This window comes from Cricetulus griseus, chromosome 5 (genome assembly GCF_003668045.3).
Source record: "Cricetulus griseus strain 17A/GY chromosome 5, alternate assembly CriGri-PICRH-1.0, whole genome shotgun sequence".
Lineage (NCBI taxonomy): Eukaryota > Metazoa > Chordata > Mammalia > Rodentia > Cricetidae > Cricetulus > Cricetulus griseus.
The window spans coordinates 82919003-82942140 of NC_048598.1; the positions used below are offsets into that span (position 1 = coordinate 82919003).

General features: G+C 42.3%; 1 protein-coding gene across 1 annotated transcript in view; it reads left to right on the top strand.

Annotated features, from left to right (window-relative positions):
• Nucleotides 1–23138, top strand: part of Tmem178a (transmembrane protein 178A) — a 58903-nt gene that overhangs the window by 23881 nt on the left and 11884 nt on the right. Inside the window, exon 2 of the mRNA XM_027417893.2 lies at nt 19765–19878. Within this exon, the coding sequence (XP_027273694.1) occupies nt 19765–19878 (114 nt within the window). The remainder of the gene's footprint in view (nt 1–19764; nt 19879–23138) is intronic.

Sequence of the window (23138 nt, forward strand, 5' to 3'; positions counted from 1 at the left end):
CACCAAATGACAGAATCAACTCTCTTAAAAAAATTTGCTCCTGCTAACCCTGGATGAGGTTCAAGCGTGTTGAGGAGAAATCTTCCGTCTGGTGTCTGCTGACATTCTCTCCTGGCTTATTATTTCCTTTCACTGTCCCCGTTCGTACTTCAGCAATACTGAGCCTTATTGTCAGCTCCTATAAACACCTCCTACCTATGAACTTTACCCTGACTTTTCCTTTGTCTGGAAGCTCCTTCCTTCTGCCTGTCTCCTGAAGGCACCCCCCCCACCCCGGCATAAATATACACACTGGAAACTACTCCTGGAAGTTCTCTGATCGCCCGCTTGGTGCATCTCTATTGCTAATGTCACTCCTGACTTTGCTTGATCCATTCTCTGTGCTAGGCTAGAGTAAAATGGCTTTGGCTTGTTTGCTAAAATCATCAACTCTGATCATGTCTTCTAGTTCACAGTCTGGGGCCACAAAGTCCCAACCTGGACATCAGACTCTCCCCAGTTTAGTCCCATTTCATATTCCTCAATGCCCCTCTTGCTTTATTCACCCCAGGTCTGCAGACCTTCCTGTTCCAGGCTGAGCTGCTCTCCCACTCACAGCCCTTCAGTGAGTTTGCCCTTACTATTTTGGATTAATTCTATCATTCCCAGAGCCTCAATCTTCCCTATCTGCCTCCCCACCCCCACCCTGACTCAGGTACCCCGTTCTCTGATGCCATAGCTCTGCATACCTCTCCTTTATGCTGAAGCCATCATTCACATGTCTAAGTGCTATTATTTCATGAACACTTGGGCCCTTTGTTGGACCCCAAACCCTTCAAGGAAGAGCTTGTGTTTGTTTTCGTTCAGTTTGCATCTAGAATGGGATTGAGGGTGCTGGAAGGGTGAAATCACAGGGTTCATATCTCAAGTTATACAAGTGCTTCAACTACTGAGGAGGGCTACATAAGATGAGTTGAATTAGATTAAACCAAATGAATGAGGACAAGAAACTTCAATTAACTGTGACCATGAAAATAAAGCGCCTAGAGTCTTCGAGACCTGTGAATTATCAACGCTTTTATGATTAGGATTCAGAATAATTTTGATGGAGGTCCTAAGCGGCAATGTAAGGGGCTGCAGTCCACTGTTTACCTCCCTAGATGCCCAGGATAGGGAGGCAGTGTGGAATGGAGCATACATGGCCTGGCTCTGCTTTGAGAAATGACAGACTTCCTGGTATGCACTTTGTAGAGCCCACAGTGCTTTGTCTGTCTGCCCAGTTCATTGTGGCTTTTGCTCCACTACCTCACTACCTTTTTTTTTTTTTTTTTTTGAGTTGGGATCGCTTATGGCTCAGGCTGGCCTTGAACTTGCTATATAGACAAGGATGACCTTGAACTTCTGATCCTCCTACCTCTACCTCCCAAATGCTAGGATTACAGGTTTGTGCTACCATACCCTGAAGGTGGGGTATTAATGAGTCCCAAGATAAATGATAAATGGGTGTTTTATTGGGGAACAACTTACACAGATAATAGTAAAGAACTGCCTTGGTGGTGGCGTTCCTGCTCCAGAAGATGGCAGTCTCTGTCCTTCTGATGCAATTGGAGACCCAAGAGAGAGTGCCTGCCCTGCACTTCTCTACCTTTTGATCAAGTCTGCATCTGAAGCCACGCCCAAAGGGTGTGGCAACTAACACAAATTTACTGGCAAGGCAAGATGCTACTATAACACTCTGTATTTTTTTTTAAACAGTTTATGCAGTGCTGGGGATTGAACCCAGGGCCTTGTGCATGCTAGAAAAGCACTCCACTGACTAAGCTACATCTCCAGCCCCCCTATGGGTCTTCAATCAGCTAGCTACCAAGTGATGCAGCCAGAAACTCAGAGCATTCACAGACACTGATTCCACCTCTGCACACTTACACCTTGGCAATGGGTTGTGAGCTTGAAGACTTAGTGTATCAAATACAATTCTGTCTATATCAGGGTGGGGTACAAGGGTGTATAGCCACTGGCAAGAGTGCCTCAGAGCTCCACGTTGAACCTAGCAGGAAGTTACCTGATGCTCAGACATTGGAAAACTCAAGTTCTTCTGAGTCCTGAGGGAGACACAGATGCAAGTACTTCCCTCCCAGCACTGGGCTCTTGAGCTACTCCACTAGGAGTCATGAGGCCTGTGGGATGCCATAGAACATTGGATATCTAGCCCCAGGCTTTGAAAAACAAACAGATTCAAATCAGAAATCATCTGGTAACAGAATAATCCATAAAGGATGTTGCCAGAGAGATTTGAAGGGAAAAAAGTCCTTAGAATTTTCTTAAATTAGGTTTTTCTTTTAATTACCTACTTATCCTTCAGAAACTTGGAGCGTTCCCATTCCTTATCAACATATTCCTTGTCAATTATGCACAGGCTCAGGCTTATGGTGCCGAGGGTGATACTTAAGAACAAGGCAGCTGGAAATGTTTCCCCCTGGGTTGAGGGGAGTGAGAGGAATGTTGATGTGCTGAGCAGACTGGCTGCTGAGGGGAGCCAACAGAGCAAGGCGCCTGGGGGCAGGGAGCCAGGCTGGTGGGGCTGAAGCCTGGGCTGGGGATGTGTGTGTGTGGGGGGAGGGTTGGTAAGGGAGTCGGGTTGTTGATGACAGGGAGGATGGGGGCTGGGTGAAAACCTTCTGACTTTTGTGATCCTGGTGAACTGCGCTTACTGGCTGGTTCTTAGCATCCTGTCCTTCAAATAGCTAATGTAAGGATGCCAAGCAAAACTGCTTATTGGCACATTTTTCCCCCTTGCTTGATTGGCTACATCATACTGCTTGATGGAAGATTAATGCTGGGAACATTGTGTGGGCACGCTCTGATGAGATGTAGGGAGAAAGGCAGTAGGGCATGTGTGTGTGTGTGTGTGTGTGTGTGTGTGTGTGTGTGTGTGTGTGTGTGTGTGTGGTGCAGTGTGTAGGGTGAGGTACCCATCTGGACTGTTTCCAAGATATCGAGTCCTGTGTCCTCTCTTTGTTCTTGATTAGACAATATATATGTCTTAGTTAGGACTAGAAGTGATAAGGACAGGTGGTAAAAACAAAGAGAATCACAGTCTCCCTTCATGCTGGCCTTGGAAGGGAACCAAAAGTCCATTTAGGCTCAAGCACTGGCTATTTGTATTGTTTGAATTTTGCAGATAGGTGAGAGATTGTAGACTAGGAAGGATGGCAATTCAGTTTGTGAGTGTCCAGCTGTGTGCTAGGTTTCCTGTCCTCATACAAAAGGAGATTCCCATATGGAAATGTCCACTTCATTTGTCAAACTGAGGTTTCTCACACTGGGGGACCTGCCACCTCCGCAGTCCTGTCTCTCATGTGAGCTTGTGTGCTGGTGCTCTGTAGTGACCTCCTTAGTAGTCTTTCCCCTCATCTACTTCCCACATCTCTTCCCTTCCTAGTCATTTCTGCATCTCTTGTTTTCACTGTTCTCAGCCCCAGTCAGGTACCCAGGACCTTGAAAACCTGCTCTGCCGTCAGGGAAAGATATCTTTGCACAGCAGTTTCATTGATTTCTTTTCCTTCTTGCTTCAGTATGGAAGAGGACAGCCTCTGAGAAGCAGCGTGCGAGCAAAATGGGACAGGAGTGCAGATACGATAAAGGTGAAGCTGCATGCCAGTGTGGGCCTGCCTGCTCTGCCCTTGTCCATTTAGATGAGTTAGCTGGGTGTGATGAGATGCAGTCATAGTGATTCTTATCTGGTTGAGTCTGCTCAGATAGTCTCGGAGGCTCATAAAAGGTATCACTTGTTATTGTGGCCAAAAGGCTAAGGGGAAACTTAAGTGAGTCACTGGGCCAGTTTATTTCACTTCTCCAAGCCTCAGTGTCCTCTGAAAACAGAGGTAGCAATAGAGCCAGTCACAAAGAAATGGGAATAGAGCTCCATACACAGAGCCTGCCATACAGGAAGCCCCTAGGAGATTCTTATCATCGCTGTTTGGTTGTACAGCCATGAGCAGTGGCCTTTAGTGCTCCATGTCTTGCCCCCTTATTTGTGAGAGGAGGAGGTCGTCTGCCATATGTAAGTACAGGGCTGGTGAGAAAGTGCTCCAAGATGAGCATAACATGCTATGTAATGAATAAAAACATTATTCATTGGGTTGATGGAGTGGCTTACAGAGGTGTGTGGAGCTATTTGGAAGAAACAAAACACATAGGAAACTGAGAAAAGGCAGCCAAAACCAGAGGACCACGCCTCCAATTGTCATTTCCTGATGCTGCAACTAATGGCTTCAGGGTTTGGCCTCCTCCTAACCATCAGGCTCTTGCCATTGGGAGGTAGGGAATCCAGCCTTATCTTGCTGAAGGACCCCTCATAAGATATTATTATACCGTTACTTCTTTTCCTCTGGTATCTGTTAAGCAACCTCTCTACCAGAGAATGGGCTGAAGAAGTAAAAAGAAGTTCAGATATCAGCTTTACTTGAATATTGCTTAGAAAAAAATTGAAAATATTGCTTAAAATCAATTTATGTAATTTTTAAAAATTGATTTCAACAATCCATAAAAGCCCAAGAGTGCATTTCTGTCGATTATAAAACCAGCTATACAATAAACTGTCTTTTGAAAATAGTTTAATGCACTCCTAATACATATTTATAGGGCACAGTGTGACATTTCAACACAAGCATACAATGTAGAGTGATCAATTTGGGTAATCATGTCCTTGTGTTAGGGACATTCACCATCCTCTCCATCAGCTATTTGGAAATCCTTAATTGTTGCTAACCATGGTTATCCTACTGTGTTCTACAATGCTTGAAGGTATTCCTTTTATACCCACCACTGAACCTGTTGACTATCTTTGTTCTACCTTACTCTCCTGTGTACCCTTTGATTACTGTGTGTGTGTGTGTGTGTGTGTGTGTGTGTGTGTGTGTGTGTGTGTGTTTTGCACATGTATGAGCAAGTACATGTGTTTGTGGAGACCAGGGTTTAATGCTAAGTCCTGGGGATTAAACTCAGGACCTCATGCTTTATTGACCAGTTCTTTACATACTGAGCTATCTCCTATTCCTGTTTTGTAAACTTTCTTTAGATCTCAAAGGCTGGCTTTAAGTGGACTCCTAGTTTCTGTGTGTCTTGATATGTGTCTGCGACACAAGCATCATTAATCTGTAGTCCATCAAGTAGTGAAAGGGACAGTAGAACATTGTTCACCATAGCAAATACTCATAGATTATTTTTATAACATGATTAGCACTATTGCACTTTAACTTTGTTTTCATAAATTAGCTATACTGAATGTTGTTTCCACTTCTCCATAAACAGTAATAATTAGTCAATTCGGCTTGATCCGGGGTTTATTTCATAAAGGAGCAAACCTCAAAAACCATCGCTCATCTACAAAGATTCTGTCAGGACACATGGAAAAGAGCGGCAGCACACTGCTTCAGGATATCTTTCAGTGGAACGCTGGCAGCCTGGTCTAAAACATGTAGCCTTTTTCTACTAAGTTGGTCTTGTTATCATATTTGGGAAGTTACTGAAGCTATTGGCTTTATAGGTCACCCCAATGTTGGAATTCTCCTTCTCTCCCTCTCCATTTCCTAGTTCTGGTTTAGTTTCACTTCGTTAACTTTTAGTCTTCATGGTACCAAATTCTAGAGTCAGGAGGTAAGGGGCACTTGCAAAATAAATCTTTGCTGAAATAATGAGTGAAGAATAAGTGATGTAATGACTGACTTTTGAGTGCCAATGGTAATGATTGACACACAGACATAAAGTAGAATGGTGATTCCCACGGGGATGTGGGAAGGGCAGGTAGGAAGGTTTCGTTCAATAGGTAGGATTTCAATTTGTAAGCTGAGAAAGGTATGGCAGTGGTGGTTGCATAGCAAAATGAATGTTGTCAATACTAGTGAGTAGTATATGTCTGAAAGTCGTCAAGGCAGAATGACTTCAGCAAGGTGGCACAATCAGGGATACCTATCATTCATGGGAATTCAGCATCCTAAGGCATGTCTCTGGGGAAAATAAATTGGAGTTTATTAGCAATTGGCCTGATTTATGGGGTTTAAAAGTGTCTAACACACCTAGAGCCCTTTAAGAGGAAAATCAGTAGAGAGAGAGAGAGAGAGCAGAGGCTTCTGCAGGAAGGTCTGAGGATCTTGAAGTCTGTCAGTGGTGAAGGCCATTCTCTGAAGCCAATCGATAATGGCTGGAAGAGGGGACGGCTCCAGAAATACATGAGCAAAATTTAAATGTAATACTATAAAAGGAACAGAATAAATATTCAGGGTCTAGCCCTGGTTAGATGGCGATTGATGAATTACCTGACAAAGAATTCAAATAAGAATGGTAATGAACCTCAATTAAACAATGAAAACAATACTGAACCAAACAAGTTTAACGAAGTCACAAACCAAAAAAAGAACCAAATTCTGGAGCAAAACAATATAATCACAGAACTGAAAAAGTAGGATAGATAGCTCCCACAGTACTCAGATCATGTGGAATAATAAGGTACATTCATAAGCATGTCATTTGAAACTACTGCCATGGGAACATAAAGAAAAGGAAAAGGGAGAAAGCAAAGAACACCATTGTGACATGTGGGGTTCCATCAAATACAACAATATTTGCTCCATGAAAATCCCAGAAAAAAATAGAGAAAGGAAGAGAAATCTTATTTAAAGAAATAATGACAGACACTAGAGAATGGGCTCAAAGTGGGCTAAAAGCACTGGCTTCTCTTCTCAAGGATCCAGGTTTAAGTCTCAGCAACTATATGGTGGCTCATGACTATTTGTAACTCTAGTTCTACAGGATCTGATGGCCTCTACTGGCACTGGCGGCTCTGCAAGCACTGGGCACACAAGTGGTACACAGGACATACATGCAGGCAACACAACCATACACATAAAATAATAATAGTAATAATAAATTTTAAAAGAATTAATTTCAGGAAACTCCCTAAATCTGGGACTACACAGATTACTCAGTGGTTAAGAGCATACACTACTCTTAGAGGCCCAAGTTGGTGCCTAGCATCCTAGTCAGGCTTATAGCTACCAGTAATTCTAGCTCCATGGAAATCTGTTGCCTTTAACTTTTGAGGGCACCTACATTCCCATTCAAGTGCACATATTAAACTTCTATTAGATAAAATAATCTGTAATGGAAAAAAAAACATAAGAAATGAGAAGGAGCTGGGCGGTGGTACACACCTTTAATCCCAGCACTTGGGAGGTGGGCAGATCTCTGTGAATTCAAGGCCACCCTGGTCTACAGAGAAAATTCTAGGACAGGCTCCAAAAATCTACACAGAGAAACCCTGTTTCAAAAGACAAAAACAAAAACAGCAGCAAAGAAACCACCCCCCCCCACACACACACCCACACACAAAGGAAAAAAAGAAAGAAGAAGGTCACAGTCTGATGATAGAAGGGTCAGTTCATCAAGAGGACCTAACAAGATTCTCTCTGTCTCTGTCTCTGTCTCTGTCTCTGTCTCTGTCTCTGTCTCTGTCTCTGTCTCTCTCTCTCTCTCTCTTTCTCTCTCTCACACACACACACACACTCACACACCCCTGATATTGGAGTGTCTGATATTATAAAGCAAATATCAATAGCGCTGAAGGAAGAAAAAGGTAGCCATTCAGCAATAGTAAGGGACTTGCATACACCACTTTCAACAGTGAGCAGATCAGCCAGACAGAAAATCAAAGAAGAAGCAGCAGATTTGAACAACACTATAGGCCAAATAGACCTACCAGACAGGTATGGAACTTCTGATCCAATGGTAGCAGAAGAGGCATTCTTCCTGAGCACCCAGGACACATGCTTCCAGGACAGATAACATGATCAGCTATTCAACAAATCTTAAGAAAATTCAGAAAATTGACGTGATATCATCTTTTGTAACCACAATAGTAAGAAATGAGAAGTTTATAATAGGGGAAAAAGGAAAATTTGCGCCCCAAATGTTTTAGGGTAGAAAATCAATGTATAAAAACCAATTGCATTTTTTTTTACACTACAGCTACACCATCTATAACAGAAAAAAAAGGAAAAGGGCACACTTACAATTGCATTAAAAAGGATAAAACAATAAATTTAACTAAAGAGATAAAACATCCATACACTAAAAATTGTAAAACATCAAAAAATTAAAACACACAAATAAAATGGAAGTTTGTCCCACATTCATGGATTCGAATATTGTTTTTGCCAAATTCTCCAAAAAGTGACCTTTAGGCTTGATACAGTTTCTGACAAAGTTCCAGTATTTTCTACAGAAGTAGAAAGAAGTTCTAACATTAACTTGGAGCCACAAGGGACTCTGAAGAATGACAATGGAGGGCATCACACTTCCTGATTTCAAATTATATTATAAAGCTATGGTAATCATCAGACTATGTGGTTGGTCCTAGCATAAAAACAGGTTCATAGATCAGGGGGACAGAATAGAGATCCCACATTAATCTAAAATAAATAATGTAGAAAAAACCCTGGATACCTATAGGTGAAAGAATAAAACAGAATGCCTGTGTTGTATTAAAAAATCAACTCAAAATAGGTTAAAGAGTTAAGAACTCAAAACTGTGGGGCTTGGCAGTCAGCTCAGTGTTTAAGAGCACCGCTGTCCTTGCAGAGGACCTGGGTTTTGTTCTCAGCACTCACAGCCAACAAACAACCATCTACAAATTCAAGTTCATGGAATCTATCGCCTTCTTCAGGTCCCCATGTACATGGTGTACATACATACATGTAGCCAAACACTCATACAATTAAACAAAACAGAAACAATTTCAAACTACAAAATGCTAGAAAAAATAAAACTTGATATTTGGCCTATGGAGTGATTTTTCATATATGAAGCCAAAAACACAGGTAATGTGGGCAAAATAAAGATTGGGATTAAGCAAACATCTTAGATCATCAAAGGAAAACAGCCAGCATAGAGCTGCTGTGAGATATTTGAATATACTGTGCAAAGATATGTCACTGTGATTGGTTTAATAAAAAGCTAAATGGCCAATAGCTAGGCAGGAGGTACAGGCAGGACTTAAGGGGGAGTCGCCAACTAAATGGAGAGGAAGCAGGATGGGCAGTACAGAGAAAAGGTGACCAGGCCACATAAAAGACCGTAGATTAAAAGATATGGGTTAAGTTGTAAGAACTAGTTAGGAACAAGCCTAAGCTAAGGCCGAGCTTCCATAATTAATAATAAGTCTCTGTGTCATTATTTGGGAGCTGACTTTATTTGGGTGGAACAAAGAAAGACTCATTACATACTGCAGAGAAAGACTTGTTTCTCCCCATGGAAAGGGAAAAAATGTTTTCAAAGCATATACCTGAAAATGTGAATATGCAAAAATGTATATGGAATCAGAAAATTCAGTAGCAAATGAAGATATATAAATGGCAAGCATATGTATGAAAATGTGATTAACATGGCTAATCAACCATTGGGAAAGTGGAGTCAAAACCATGAGATAGCAACATGCCATGCCTGTTAAGGTGGCATTTAAAATAAGAGACATATGTTGGGAAGGGTGCAGAGAAAAGGGAACAATAGGAAAGTAAGTCGGGGTACAGCCACAAAGCCAAACAACAGAGATTTCCTCAAAACTTAAAGCTACCCATCTTTATTTTATCTAAAAAAAAACAAAACCAAAAAACCTCCCGATTTCAAAGTGATGCTTGCTTACTCATATTCTTTGCAGTGTTGCTCAGAATAGCTGAGATATAGAGACAGTGTGAATGTCCACCAATAGATGAGTGAATGTGGGATGTATTGTTACTTAGCCATAAAAGAGAAGTGAACCTTGCCATTTTCAAAAACTGGACTGACCTGCAAGACGTGGTACGGGAAAAAAGCCAGACAGGACAAATGTGGCGGTGCATGATTTCACTTCTGTGGAACCCAAAATAATCAATTTCATAGGACCCGAAAGTAGAACTGTGTTTCTTGAAGTTGGTAGCTGGTAAAATGAGACAGATGTGAGGGGGCATAACGTTGTGTTTTGAAGAGGATAGGGGGCCTGTACAGCCATAAAATGAATCTTAACAAAATTAAAATTTTGCTTTGAACATCAACAACACAGGCAACTTGGGCAGAAATGGGAAAAAAATGGGGCTAAACAAACTAAACTTCTACCAACAAAGAAAAACAGTCAGCATAAGACAACCCATATAACGGGAGAAAATGTAGGAATGAAATTTTATTTGTCTTTTGTAACCACAATGACATGAAACTAGAAATCAATATCAGGAGGAAAATAGAAAAACTTGCCAAAAAATGTTTTAGGATAGAAAATCCACATGTAAAAATCAATTGCATTTCTCTATACTAACAACAAACCATCTAGAAAAGGAAGCAATCCCACTTACACATGCATCAAAAAGAACAAGATTCTTACCATGCACAATGAATAGGTTTCTATGGAGATGTGTACAGCCAAGTAAACTGGGAAACAGTACTATTGTATTCTTGTGAGAGGTAGATCCTGAGTGTTTTCAACACTTCGACTCTCTCTCTCTCTCTCTCTCTCTCTCTCTCTCTCTCCAGGTAACTGTGAATTTATGGATATGCTAAATGACTTGGTTGTGGTTATTTCACAATTGAAAAGTCATGCTGGAGAAGGAAGAAAGCTTAGACTTGCTCAAACTGTGGTATTGTCCTCAGTCTAGAACAGTGGTTCTCAACCTTCCTAATGCTACAACCCTTTAATGTAGTTCCTTATGTTGTGGTGACCCCCAACCATAAAATTACTTAGTTGCTACTTCATAACTGTCATTATGCTAACTGTTATCAATCATAATGTAAATATCTGATCTGTGACCCCAAGGGGTCATGAACCACAGTTTGAGAATCACTGGTCTAGGAGTTGGTAAATTAAAGTGGACATCAATAACACCACTGAATCCACAAACTATTCAGACAGCGTCTGTTTCGTCTGTTTCGACTGTTTCGACTTTACTGGCCTCTCTGAGGTCCATCTGTTGTGACCAGCACAACAGTGGCCAGTGGTGACTGCTGGCCTGTCTTTAGCATGGACAACGTTCCCTGTGGAAAGGAAAACCACCCCAGCTTGGGCTGAGCATCCTCTGCACTACAGCCTGAATTCAGTCCCACCAGAGGCTGGGGGAAGAAGCCAGACGGTGAGGTGTGGTTCCCTTCTGCTCTACCTCCTCTTTAATGATGTCCTCTGTCACACATCATGCTTTCTCTGAGCTGGGAAGAAAGGAGAGGACTCTTATGCTTTGTGTTCTCCCGTCTACTGTGAGAGGGGGAGGGAAAGGAGAAGCCAGGGCTGGGGAAAACATTAGCTAGGTCTGAAATCTCCCATAAGCCACCCAGAGTCATACTCCTTAGTCTCAAATCTGAAAAGCCCCTCACTGTACGCCTTGGTGGTTCTTGAGAAGCTGGGAATCTCTGGAATGTTGTTGTTGGTGGGTTTTTGTTGTTTATTTTTCACAGAGTCACCTATGCAGCCCTGGCTGCTCTAGAAATTGCTATCTAGCCCAGACAGGCCTCCAACTCAGATGCTAGAATTACAGGCTTAGGCCACCACACCCAGCTCTATGTTGTTACTTTTATTGTAGACACAATGTAATCGTAACACTAAAGGGACTTAGACCTGACCCAGCATGCCAGTGAGCACCTGCCACCCCGACACTTGCTGTGCTGAATTAATTTCTAACCTATTCACCATTCTGCACCCCTCTTCTCTCTCTGCCATGATGACTGTCAGTCACAGGAGATGCTGAGCACATGAAATGAAACATACCTAAAAGGAGAGTGCTGTGAGAGAACAAAAGTACGGTGAATCTAAAGTCTTAGTGACCAAAAAAAAAAAAAAAAAAAAAAAAGTCAAAATACTGTTAATAATTTTCAAGGGAAAAGTTTCAAAGCATTGATTATATGTTTAAAATATTAATTGTGGCTGGGGATAGACTCCAGGTGGTAGATGTCTACCTTTTGTTCACAAAGCTCTGATCTTGATTGCCAGAGCCTCTTAAAACTAGGCGTGATCTAGCATACTCGTCATCTCAGCACTTGGGAGATGGAAACAGGAGGGTCAGAAGTTCAAGACCATCCTCAGCTACATAAGAAGTTCTGTTTGAGCTTGGGCTATATCACACACACACACACACACACACACACACACACACACACACACACACACACACACACAACTTATATGTTTATACATAATATTAAAGTTAAATTCCTCAGTTTACTTTTTAATATGATTATTAGGAAATTTGAAATTTTACAGAACTTGCATTGTATTTCCGCTGGGTGATGCTATACATTTACCACTCCTGTTTGTCCTTCTTTCAGGATGCAGGCTGGATGGGTTTGCCCTCCAGAATGTATTTTCATCTGGCTGAGGCTCTCAAAGTCAGTTGAAGCCACTGAACTTACTTCACTTGGTTTATTCATTCAAGTCCATTCAAGACAAAGGAAGTGATGAGGGAAACTTTTCTCTCTTCTTAGCACCCGCTTCACTCTGAGATGAAATCTTCTGACAAGAACACAGCTGCTGCTCTGGCCTATAACCATAGGGTCAATCTTCCCCTTTAAACTGGGGTGTGTGCCGGAAGAGCCTGTGTGGATACGAGTCCTTTACTTTCTGTTCAGGGACGTCTTATGGAATTCCAAGTTGCCCTTAAATGTTTTAAGAACAGGGCACATTGTCATGGCCTGTCAACTAGGGAGTCTGAAGTATCGGAGGTATAGCTGTTGTCATACCCTTTTCAGACTTATCCTTGACGTGTCACATTCTGACAATGAAGCCATAGTCTCCATGCATAAGGAACTTGAGTCAGGAACAGAGAAGTTGACTCTCTGACCTATCAGGAAAGAACAAAAACAGAACTCAGGAGCCAAGGAGTGAGCCAGAGGAGACAGAGCTGAAAAGCTTAATCTTTCCCCAGGCAGGGGCTTGGAGGACTAAGTAGGACTGGGGAAGGATTTAAGGTGAGACTTGTAGGAATAGGGGGTCATGGAAACAGGCACACATACTGCCATGGAATATTTTTAAGGACAGAGGTGGCCTCTGGGAATTATTCCTGGGTAACTGTGAATGAGGTAGGGCTAAAGAGGTGTGGGCCAAGAGGAAGCTGCTCATACATTTTTGTGTGTGATGCATCCACTGGACAATGAAACCCTAGTCTCATGAACTGAGGGACCAGGAGAGATGGTTCTCATCTTTTGGTTGTCAAAATTTGGAAGTTAGCATATTGGCAGAATATTAGAGCTATGTAATAAACGTGTGCCAAGCTCTTTATTGCTAAATAAGTACATATATAATGGCAAATAAAACACTCACAGCCACCAATTTAAATCAACATAAATTACACCTGTAATCCTAGCACTTGGGGGCGGAGGCAAAAGATCACACAGGTTTGAGGCTAGCCTGGCCTAATAGCAAGCTCCAGGCCAACCGGGCCTACAGAGAGAGGTCCTCTCTCAAAATGAGAATTGCAAAATTATAGCACAGAGCAGGAGAGATGGCCTCTTGCTGTTCTTTCAGAGGATCTGGTTTCATTCCCAGCACCCACGTGTTGGCTCACAACCTTCAGTAACTCAAGTTCCAGGCCCTCTGGTGCCCTCGTCTAGCCTCCATGGACAATAGACATACATGGTGCACATACATACTCATATGTACTCTTACATACACATACATGCAAGACTCATACAACTAAATAAAAGTGCATAAGTCTTTGAAAAAAAGCAATATAACTTTATGATACTGTAACACACAGAAAAAAAATCTCAGATGTCAGCTGGGTGATGGTGGTGCATACCTTTAATCCCAGCACTCAGGAATTCTCTAGGTTTGAGGCCAGCCTAATCTACAAAATGAGTTCTAGGACAGCCAGAGCTACACAGAGAAACACTATCTCAAAAAAACCCATAATAGGAAAAAAAAACTCAGAAATCTTCAAGTACCATTTAATTCATTTGTTTTGTAATTTTTATGGGAGCTTTGCCTGTATGTATGTCTGTGTACCATGTGTGTGCCTGGTGCCCTCAAAGGCCAGGCCAGGAAAGGATATCAGATCTTCTGGAACTGGATTTACAGATGGTTGTGAGTCACCATGTGGGTGCTGGGAGTCAAACTCTGGTCCTCTATAAGAGCAGCCAGCCAGACACCATAAATGATCACATAGCAGATTAATCCATTAGCTGCACACATGTGGCCTGAGGCCTGAGAGAAGAGTGACATGGAGGTGCTGAGAATCTTGCATAGATGACAACAATGGAGAAGAAAGTGGGAACCAATGGTTGGGTCATTGCCCAGGCAATGGTTGCATAGTTCTGCGAATCCTTTATACATGTGGGTTAATCTATGATGGCCATTTAGGGTATAGCCTCCTGGTATGTGCTGGTGGTTCTGTCTAATGAATGTGAGCCAGTGCCATGAGATGACTCATGGTTCAGCATTGAGACTTATGGGATGCTTCCTTTAGGCTTTTCTTTACCCACAATAACCTTATGAAATATATGCTCTCAAATAAGTAGGACTAGGGAAAAAAATCCTGAGTGAGGTAACCAGATCCAGAAAGACAAACCGGTATGTACTCACTCATAAGTGGATATTAGATGTAAAACAAAGGACAACCAGACTATAATCCGCAATGCCAGAGAAGCTAGTTAGAAAGGGGGACTCTAAGAGGGATGTACCTGGAGGGCCCTGGGAAGGGAAAATAACTAAGATCTCCTGGGTAAACTGGAAGAGGAGGTAGAAGGGAGGGGAGCACAGGGGATCAAGAAGACTGAGTTGGGGGAGGAATGGAGGGAGAGAGCAATGAAAGAGATATCTTGATAGGGGGAGCCATTATGGGTTAGGGAGAAACCTGGTGCTAGAGAAATTCTCAGGAATCCACAAGGATGACCCTAGCTAAGACTCCTAGCAATAGTGGAGAGGGTGTCTGAATGGTCCTTCCCCTTTAATCAGATTAGTGACTACCCTAATTGTCACCATAGAACTTACATCCAGTTACTGATGGAAGCAGATGCAGTGACCCACAGTCAAGCACTGGACTGAGCTCCTGGAGTTCAGTGAAAAGAGGGAGGAGGAATCATATGAACAAGGAGGGTTAAGACCATGATGGCGAAAACCACAGAGTCAGCTGACACAAGCTAGTGGGAGCTCATGAACTATGGACTGACAGCTGGGGAACCTGCATGGGACTGAACTAGACCTTCTGAATGTGGGTGACAGTTATGGGACTTGATCTGTTGGGGGATCCCCTGGCTATGATACCAGGCCCTATGCCAGGGTCATGAACTGGCTTTTTGGAGCCCATTCCCAATGGGTGGGATACCATGCTCAGCCACGAAACAGAAGGGAGGGGCTTGGTACTACCTCAACTGGGTATGCCAGACTTTGTTGACTCCCCAAGGAAGGTCTTACCCACTCTGAGGATTGGATGGAGGGTGGGAAGAGGGGAAGTTGAGAGATGGGAGAAGGGGAGGGAGGGAGAAATTTGGTTGGTATGTAAAACGAAAAATAAATTTAATAAAAGAATGTATATTGTCATGCCCCTACTTTTACAGGGGAGGGAATTCAGGGACAGGTTAAATGATTCACTAAATTCACCCAGTTGTAATTCAAACCCGTGTATTGCCTAGCTTCAAAGCCCGAACAATGTCTTAATGTTGATTAACTATGATTTTTATAGCATCTTGCACTTGGCATGTTTCTCCCTTATTTAACCTCCAATGTGGGTCCCTGTGACTCAGCTTGGAACTAGTTTGCCCCTCTCAGCATTAGAAGCAGCAAGATTTCACTAGACCAAAGGCTCTGTTCCTCACCCCTGAACAACATATTTATTTACATATCTTATCCTATGGTTTTTAGCATCATTAAAGTGGCTCTACTTGGCCCTGTAAGAAGCTAATTAATCACCAAATATAGACCATGACTTGTTCTTTTCAGCCCTCTGTATGCTTCTTCCCCTCATTGTGCGATGCCATCTGGTGCTATGAGCTCATGCTTTTTGTGTTCCTTTGCAGAGTGCCAGATCCATCCTTTCTAAGCCCAGAAAGCCTGGTTGATTTCCGTTTGCTTCTGAGGCTCGGAAAGCCCTGGAATCTAACGCCTCCTTGTGGATTTTACCAGTATCACACCTTAACATTACCACAGGGACTTCTGTCTCCATCCTCCTCCATGTAGATGGCACATGAATAGTTGTGCAGATCAGCCTTTCTTTTTAAATTTTGAGGTCTTAAGATTAAAGAGCTTTGCCAAGTCATTGAGCACCAGCAGATCATCTTCTGTGCCATTTTTGTTAGTGTAATTGCATGGGCTGTGGGAAGCCCGGCAAATCTGTTTGACTTTGTGCTGTGACAGCGGAACAAGTGTTTAAGAACAGGACATCAGAAATCTTATGGCTGGTCTCTGATATGGTCTCTGATCCTTCCTTCACTCACACTTCCTTTTCTAATTCTGTCGAAGTCTGGAGTCCTACCCCTCCTCCCCCCTCAAGGAGTTGAGCACTGGGAACCTGTACACTGAGCTTAGGAAGTCAGGGCTTCACCACCAGACGCCTCATCTTTGAGACCTTTGAGGGTTGACTACAGATCTGGTCCCTTCCCTTGCCATCTTCTGATGCTCACTTTAGCATCCTTGGTAATTAAGTTTAAACTTACATCTCAGGGGAAGGAACTATATCTGGTGATGTATGTGCTGCTTACTTCATTTCTGATACCAGTGGAGCACCCAACTGCTGGTCTTCTTGCTGTGCTCCTGCTTCCTGGGGTCCTGCCTGCTACTGCCAAGGGGGAGAGGAGGGAATTGGTCCTGGAAATGTTGGCAATAGTTTAAGGAAGCACACGGTTTCCTAAGTGCACAAGTTGTTTTAAGGCCAATCTCTATGAGTCTGAGAAAACTTTTTTGTTTGATTGTTTCATTTTTTTTCCAGTTCTACCTCTCATCTCCAGCATGAAGCAGGTTCTAAGAGATGCGGATGGGGAAAGCCAGGGAGCCAGCCAGGGAACCAGCCACGTAGCCAGTGTAATCTCCAAATAATATGTATAGACAGGTGTTAAAAATACAGACAAAGCCCACCACCACAAAGCAGCTTTGTTTCCAAAAGTGCTCATGTCAATACTAAGTTGGAAAAACCAATTTTTCATATTGAGTTGATCACATATTTTAGAATAATAACAACAGTAGAAATCTGTAGAATTCACATGAGTTTCTAAAGTTAAAGAATTGGGTTCCTCTAAAAGAACACACATTGAGACTTGCTTACTTCCTTATACTGTGGCCTCAGGCTAATTCTTTAGCCTCTGAGCTTCAGACTTTTTCTGTTTAGTGGAAATAATTATACCTGGGGTCATTGATGAGTATCAGTTGGATTCTTTCTGCATGCGTATGTGTGTGGTGCGTGGTATGTATATGTCACCCGTTGTGTGGGTGCAAGTGTGTATGTATCCATGAAGAAGCCAGAGGTTGGTGTTGAGCATCTTCCTAAATTACTCTCCACTTTAGACACCAAGGCAGAGTGTGCCTTACTTGCACCAGAGCTTGCTTATTCCAATAGTTCAGCCAGTCAGCTTGCACTAGGGATCCCCTCTCCCTGCTGCCCAAGGGGGATTACAGGTGGACCACCATCCCCATCCAGTATTTATGTAGTTGTCATTCTTATGGGACAAGCCCTTGACCTGACGAGCCATCTCCTCAACCCCTCAAATGGATTTTTGTCAGATGACTTTTCTGTGTGCCTGGGATGATCTGATCATTTCTATCTTCTATTCCATATATGGTATGCTGGATAAATTGAATTTTGTACAGTGAACCAATTTGTATTCCCGAGAGATATCTCATTTGGTCATGATGCATGGCTTTCTAAAATGTTGCCGAGCTCAGATTGCTAGTATTGTGAAGGAATTTTGCATAAAATGTATTAAAGAATGTTACATATTTTCCTGGGACTGGGGAGTTGACTCATATGGTGAGCATTGGTAAGTGTATGAAGACTCAGTTTTGATCTGCAGAACCCATATATTTTGTTTGTATGTTTTAAAATTAAAATAAAATAACAAAGAGTTGGGTGGGATGGTGAAGGCTGTGATGGTGAAGGTTGTGATCCCAGCACTTGTAATGTGGAAACAGGTTGATCCCTGAAGACTTGCTAGCTAGTCAGTCTGGCTAGTTTACTTAGTGAGTTCCAGGCCTGTGACAGGTCCTGTCACACAGAGAGACAGACAGAGAGAGAGAGAGAGAGAGAGAGAGAGAGAGAGAGAGAGAGAGAGGAGAGAGGAGAGAGGGAGGGGGAGGGGAAGGGAGAGGGAGAGGGAGGAAGGGAGGAAGGAAGGAAGGACAAAAAGGCAGATAGTACCTGAGGAGTGACACCCAAGGCTGTTTTCTGGTCTCACATGCACACATATGCACTCACGTTTGCTCCTGCACACAGACACACATAGCTTCCTTTCTTGTGATGTCTTGGTTTCCGACTCAGGTAGGAGGTATTTCTTCCACCCCCCACCCACTCCCCGTGCCTTTTTTTTTTTTTTTTTTGAAGAGTCTGAGAATTCCTGATTTTTCTTTAAGCATTTGGTAGAACTCACCAGTCACCTTGGGCTTTTCCTTACAGGACATGTTTTACCAAGTTAATTATCAACTCTCTCCCTTTTCTTATTGTAGATACAGTCAGAATAGATTACCTATTGCCTCGAGTTAGCCCTTTGAGTTTGTGTTTTCCTAGGAATTTCTTCTGTCCAATATAATATTAGTGTTTGTCAGGTTTCCCCAGTATTTATTTCTGTGAGATTAACCTCCTTCACTATGTGATTTTTTTTTTAATTTCACTTTGCTTTTTTACTTCCTGGGAGTCTACCCACTAGAGATTAATTTGCTATCTGTTAGGATTTGCTAGATAACAGCTGCAGGGTTAAAGGGCTAGCACACACTCATGCTGCTTAAAAGTCAGTTTAATGAGATGCATTTATTCAGACAGCTGGCCGTGATGACTGACCCCGAGAGAAGTATTATGGTTTGTTGCTGAGTTTCAAGGGAAGAATGATGCTGTTCCTAGGATTCAGGACAGATCCACAGTCAGCCAGTGGGTGGGAGAACAAGGACGAGGGCTGAAGATGACCCAATGGCAACGTGAGGCCATATTAAAATATGGGACTGGCCATGCCACTAGATGAGGGGAAGAAAAGAATTCTTTGTCCATCAAGACTTTCTCAAGATTCATAGTTCAAGTCAGTAACGTTAAGGAATGACACCAGATGCTGGAGACTTTTATTTGGCAATTATAACTACCCCCTAAATCACCATGTAGAAGTTGACTATGGAAAAATGCCTTCTAGTTTCCATATATATATATATATATATATATATATATATATATATATATGGAGTATACACTAATGAATTTTGGGGGTGAAACTTAATTGAGGGTTTGAGACTAGATTGAATTTAGACAAGGCATTTAAGTGTTAAAATTCTAGGCTGGTTTTCTTCAACCATCTGAACATTTTAGCCTATTTCCCCCCCAGATAGCTTTGTGTTTAAGTCAAACAAACTCATTTAGTATTGAAAGGCATTTAAATATATGTATATATACACACTCATAAAAATGCATATAAGATGGAATGTGATTTTTGTATTTGGCTGCCATGAGTTGCCTCTGTTAATGACAGTAATCAAGAGATTCCTTATCCCTTCCCCATTCATTCCCTGGTTTAGGATAAATTATTCTGCCTTGGGCTCCAGAATTCTATTACAAATGAAAAGGCTAGCAAATCCCATTTCTTATTTCTTTCAAGGTATTGCCCAGCGATGCACAGCTATCAAGTACCACTTTTCGCAGCCAATCCGCTTAAGAAACATTCCTTTCAATTTAACCAAGACAATCCAGCAAGATGAATGGCACCTGCTTCGTAAGTATTTCTGGGAAAGGATTACACAAGAAGAAAAAAAAAAAATCCCTACCTCTCTTAGGTTTGGATTGAAAGCTGTTTATCCTATGTGCCCTCTGGACCCAGCTGAACTTGGTCAGACACTCCAAGCATCAGTTTGCTATGCTGTGAACACAGTGTGTTTACAATTCAAGTGTGAGAAAAATCATGTGTGAAGCTCTATAAGACAGGACTATGTGCCTGTCAGCCTGAGTGGCATTGCTAACTTCAGGTAACTCAACCTTTTTTTTAAGTTTTATTTTTAGTTATGTGTATTGTGAGGGGGTATATGCATGGGAGTTCAGGTGCCCTTAGAGGCCAGAGATACCCCTAGATCTCTCTAAAGCTGTAGTTACAGGTGTTTGTGAGCCACCCAACATGGGTTCTGGGAACCAAGCTCAGATAGCTGTGTGTGCTCTTTAACCACCAACCAATCTTTCTAGCCCATCTCAATTTTTAAAAATAAGTTAGTATGTTTATGTTTTTTTATAAGTTAGTATGTTTAAGAACTTATACCTTCCATGCTCTCAATTTTTCTCTATATATTCTCTATTTATTTTAGTTACTGTGTTTAGCTCAGATCACTGTATTTTTGCTGAAATATCTTTATGAATGCATGTCATAATTTTCTCAGAGGGTTGCATCTCTTAGCTCTGCATCTTGGTGGAAAGAACTGCTCTTTTTCACTGTCAAGGAAATGTGAAAGTCTAGATAAGAGCGTGCAAAGTGAAACTAAAAAGGGTGGATATTTACCTAGAAATCGTTGATGCAAACTGGCTAGTGGTAGGTGGCACGTGAAAGAAAAACAAGACATTGAGTTTTTTCCCGTGTTCCCCAGAGTCAGAAGTCAGCATTGCTGTCTTTTCCAGTGAGCAAACAGAGATGAGGACTGTGGACACGTTGTTTGGTGGAGAAAGCCACTGTAGATACTGTCTTGTTCTTCCAGTAAATTGCCCTGGAAAGCAAAAGGCTATGTCCCAATTCTCACTACAAATATGGAGGCTCGATTTTAGGACTTACAAAGTCATTGGATAAAAGCCAGGTGGTGGTGGCATACACTTTTAATCCCAGCACTTGGGAGGCAGAGGCAGGTGGATATCTGAGGTCAAGACCAACCTGCTCTACAGAGTGTTTTTCAGGACAGCCCAGTCTACAGAGAAACCCTGTTACAAAAAACAAAACAAGTCATTGGATAAAACGTCGAGAGAGTGATAAGACTTCTTTCTTGCTGGCAAATTCAAACAAGCACTTCTCAATAAACCCATAAGTCTTATCTGGGTGGTCTTCCTTCTTAACCCCTTATGAGCATGTTTGAAGGTCTTTGTCTTAGGTGTCTGTGAAGACCGGTCTCATTGTCACTGACTGTGGCCAGATAGAAAAAATTACAGGGCCCAGCAAAGGACCTCATCCCTTTAATTCTCCAAGTTTTGGCCTCTTTACCCAGCAAGGCAAAGATTTGATCATTAGCCTTGGTGGAGTTTCTAAGAGCAAGATGCTTTCAGCTCCCACAGGCCTGGCTGTTTGTTTCTGAGAGTCATGCTTGGTGATCTGTACCACATTCCCCAGTTAGGACACCACCATGTCTGGAACCGATGCCAGGCCCCTATAGGTTATGTCTGATCTTTGTGATTTTTAGTAGTCACATAAGACAGATTTTTCACATCACAGACTCTTGGGATGTTATAGCAAAGGACTGAGCCATTATTAGTCCCTCTCCGCATATGTGGCCATCTCCAAATTCTTTGTACCCTGTACCTATAACACTAAACTCAGCATATTTAAATTGTTACTATCCATAATCCCTTATTTTGTGATGTATATTTTCTCTTCTGAGGAAGAAAAAAGGCCTTGTTTTAATTCAGATTAAAAGATTTAAAAACTCTGAGATGGAAATAAGGACTCCCTTTGAAGAAATAGGGAAACCCAGCTGGGCAGTGGTGATGCACAACTTTAACTGCAGCACTCGGAGCAGAGGCAAGTGGATCTCTGTGAGTTTGAGGTCAGTGTGAGCTACTGAGTGAGTTGCAGGACAGCCAAGGCTACACAACTGTCTCAAAAACAAACAAACAAAAAACAACAAGAAATAGGGAAACCCACAGGTAGCTAAGATGCTGTGGCCAAGATTGGAAGCTACTGTAGCCAGTCTTCCCTCCATGCAGTCCCCCGAAGACAATTCCACAGCAGCAGAGGAGCCCCACTCACTACTGAGATCTACTTCATGTGTGTTTTGTTCAGACTTGTTACCTGGCCTTAGGGGCAGCAGTTGTGTGCTTGAGAACTCTTGTTTTAAGAAACATCGTAGACTTTGAACATCTAGCTAAGAGCTCCTTTCAGTTTGCTTTCTTCCAGACAAAGACAGGAGCAGAAGCAGGAAGGACAGAAAGAAACAGTGGAAAAGTAAAATAATGAGAAGGAGGGCAACGTGAGTGTTGCAAATGGAAGACACATTTCTATGTAGATCAGTGGTTCTCAACCTTCCTGATACTGTGACTCTCTAATGCAGTTCCTTATGTTGTGATGACCCCCAACCATAAAATTATTTTCATTGCTACTTCATAACTGTAATTTTGCCACTGTTGTGAGTGTAATATAAATATCTTATATACAAGGTATCCATTGATATGTGACCCTCAAATGGGTTGAGACCCATGGATTGAGAACAGCTGATACAGATGTTGTCTGTTAGGCATATAGTGGAGATTTGTTCCATGGGCATAGTCTCTCGTTAGCCTGGGTAAATAGGTGAATTGGCACTCTGTTTGTAGGACTTGTCCCATGGGTATAGTCCCTTTTTAGCCTAGGTAAATAGGCACTCCGCTTGTGAGACTTGTATTTAGCAGCGAGATGATGTTTATGAACAGCTAGCTGTCTCAAGCACACACTGTAGGCCACTGCTTCCTTCTCCAAGGTGGCTTTACTTTCTCACATTTTTCTTAAATACTTGTTGGAAATAGACATGGGTTGCTAGAAATGAAAAAAAAACCTAATTGGCATCTGGGATGCTCAGACAAAACTCTGTTTTGTTATAAGCTTGCCTTCTAGGCTCTTTGTTCCAAAGAGGGAGAAGCCAGGTTAATAGAGACCACTGTGGTGTGCTAACCTTCATCTGGGTTGCTCTTTGAAGGCTGAGAGTGTGTCTCTTGAGTCTTCCTTGCCCACTTTGCTATGGATCTTGTTTGTTGCTCACATTTACCCTGTGGTTGTCCCCTCATCTCTTCTGTAGCTGTAATGACTTCATGGAC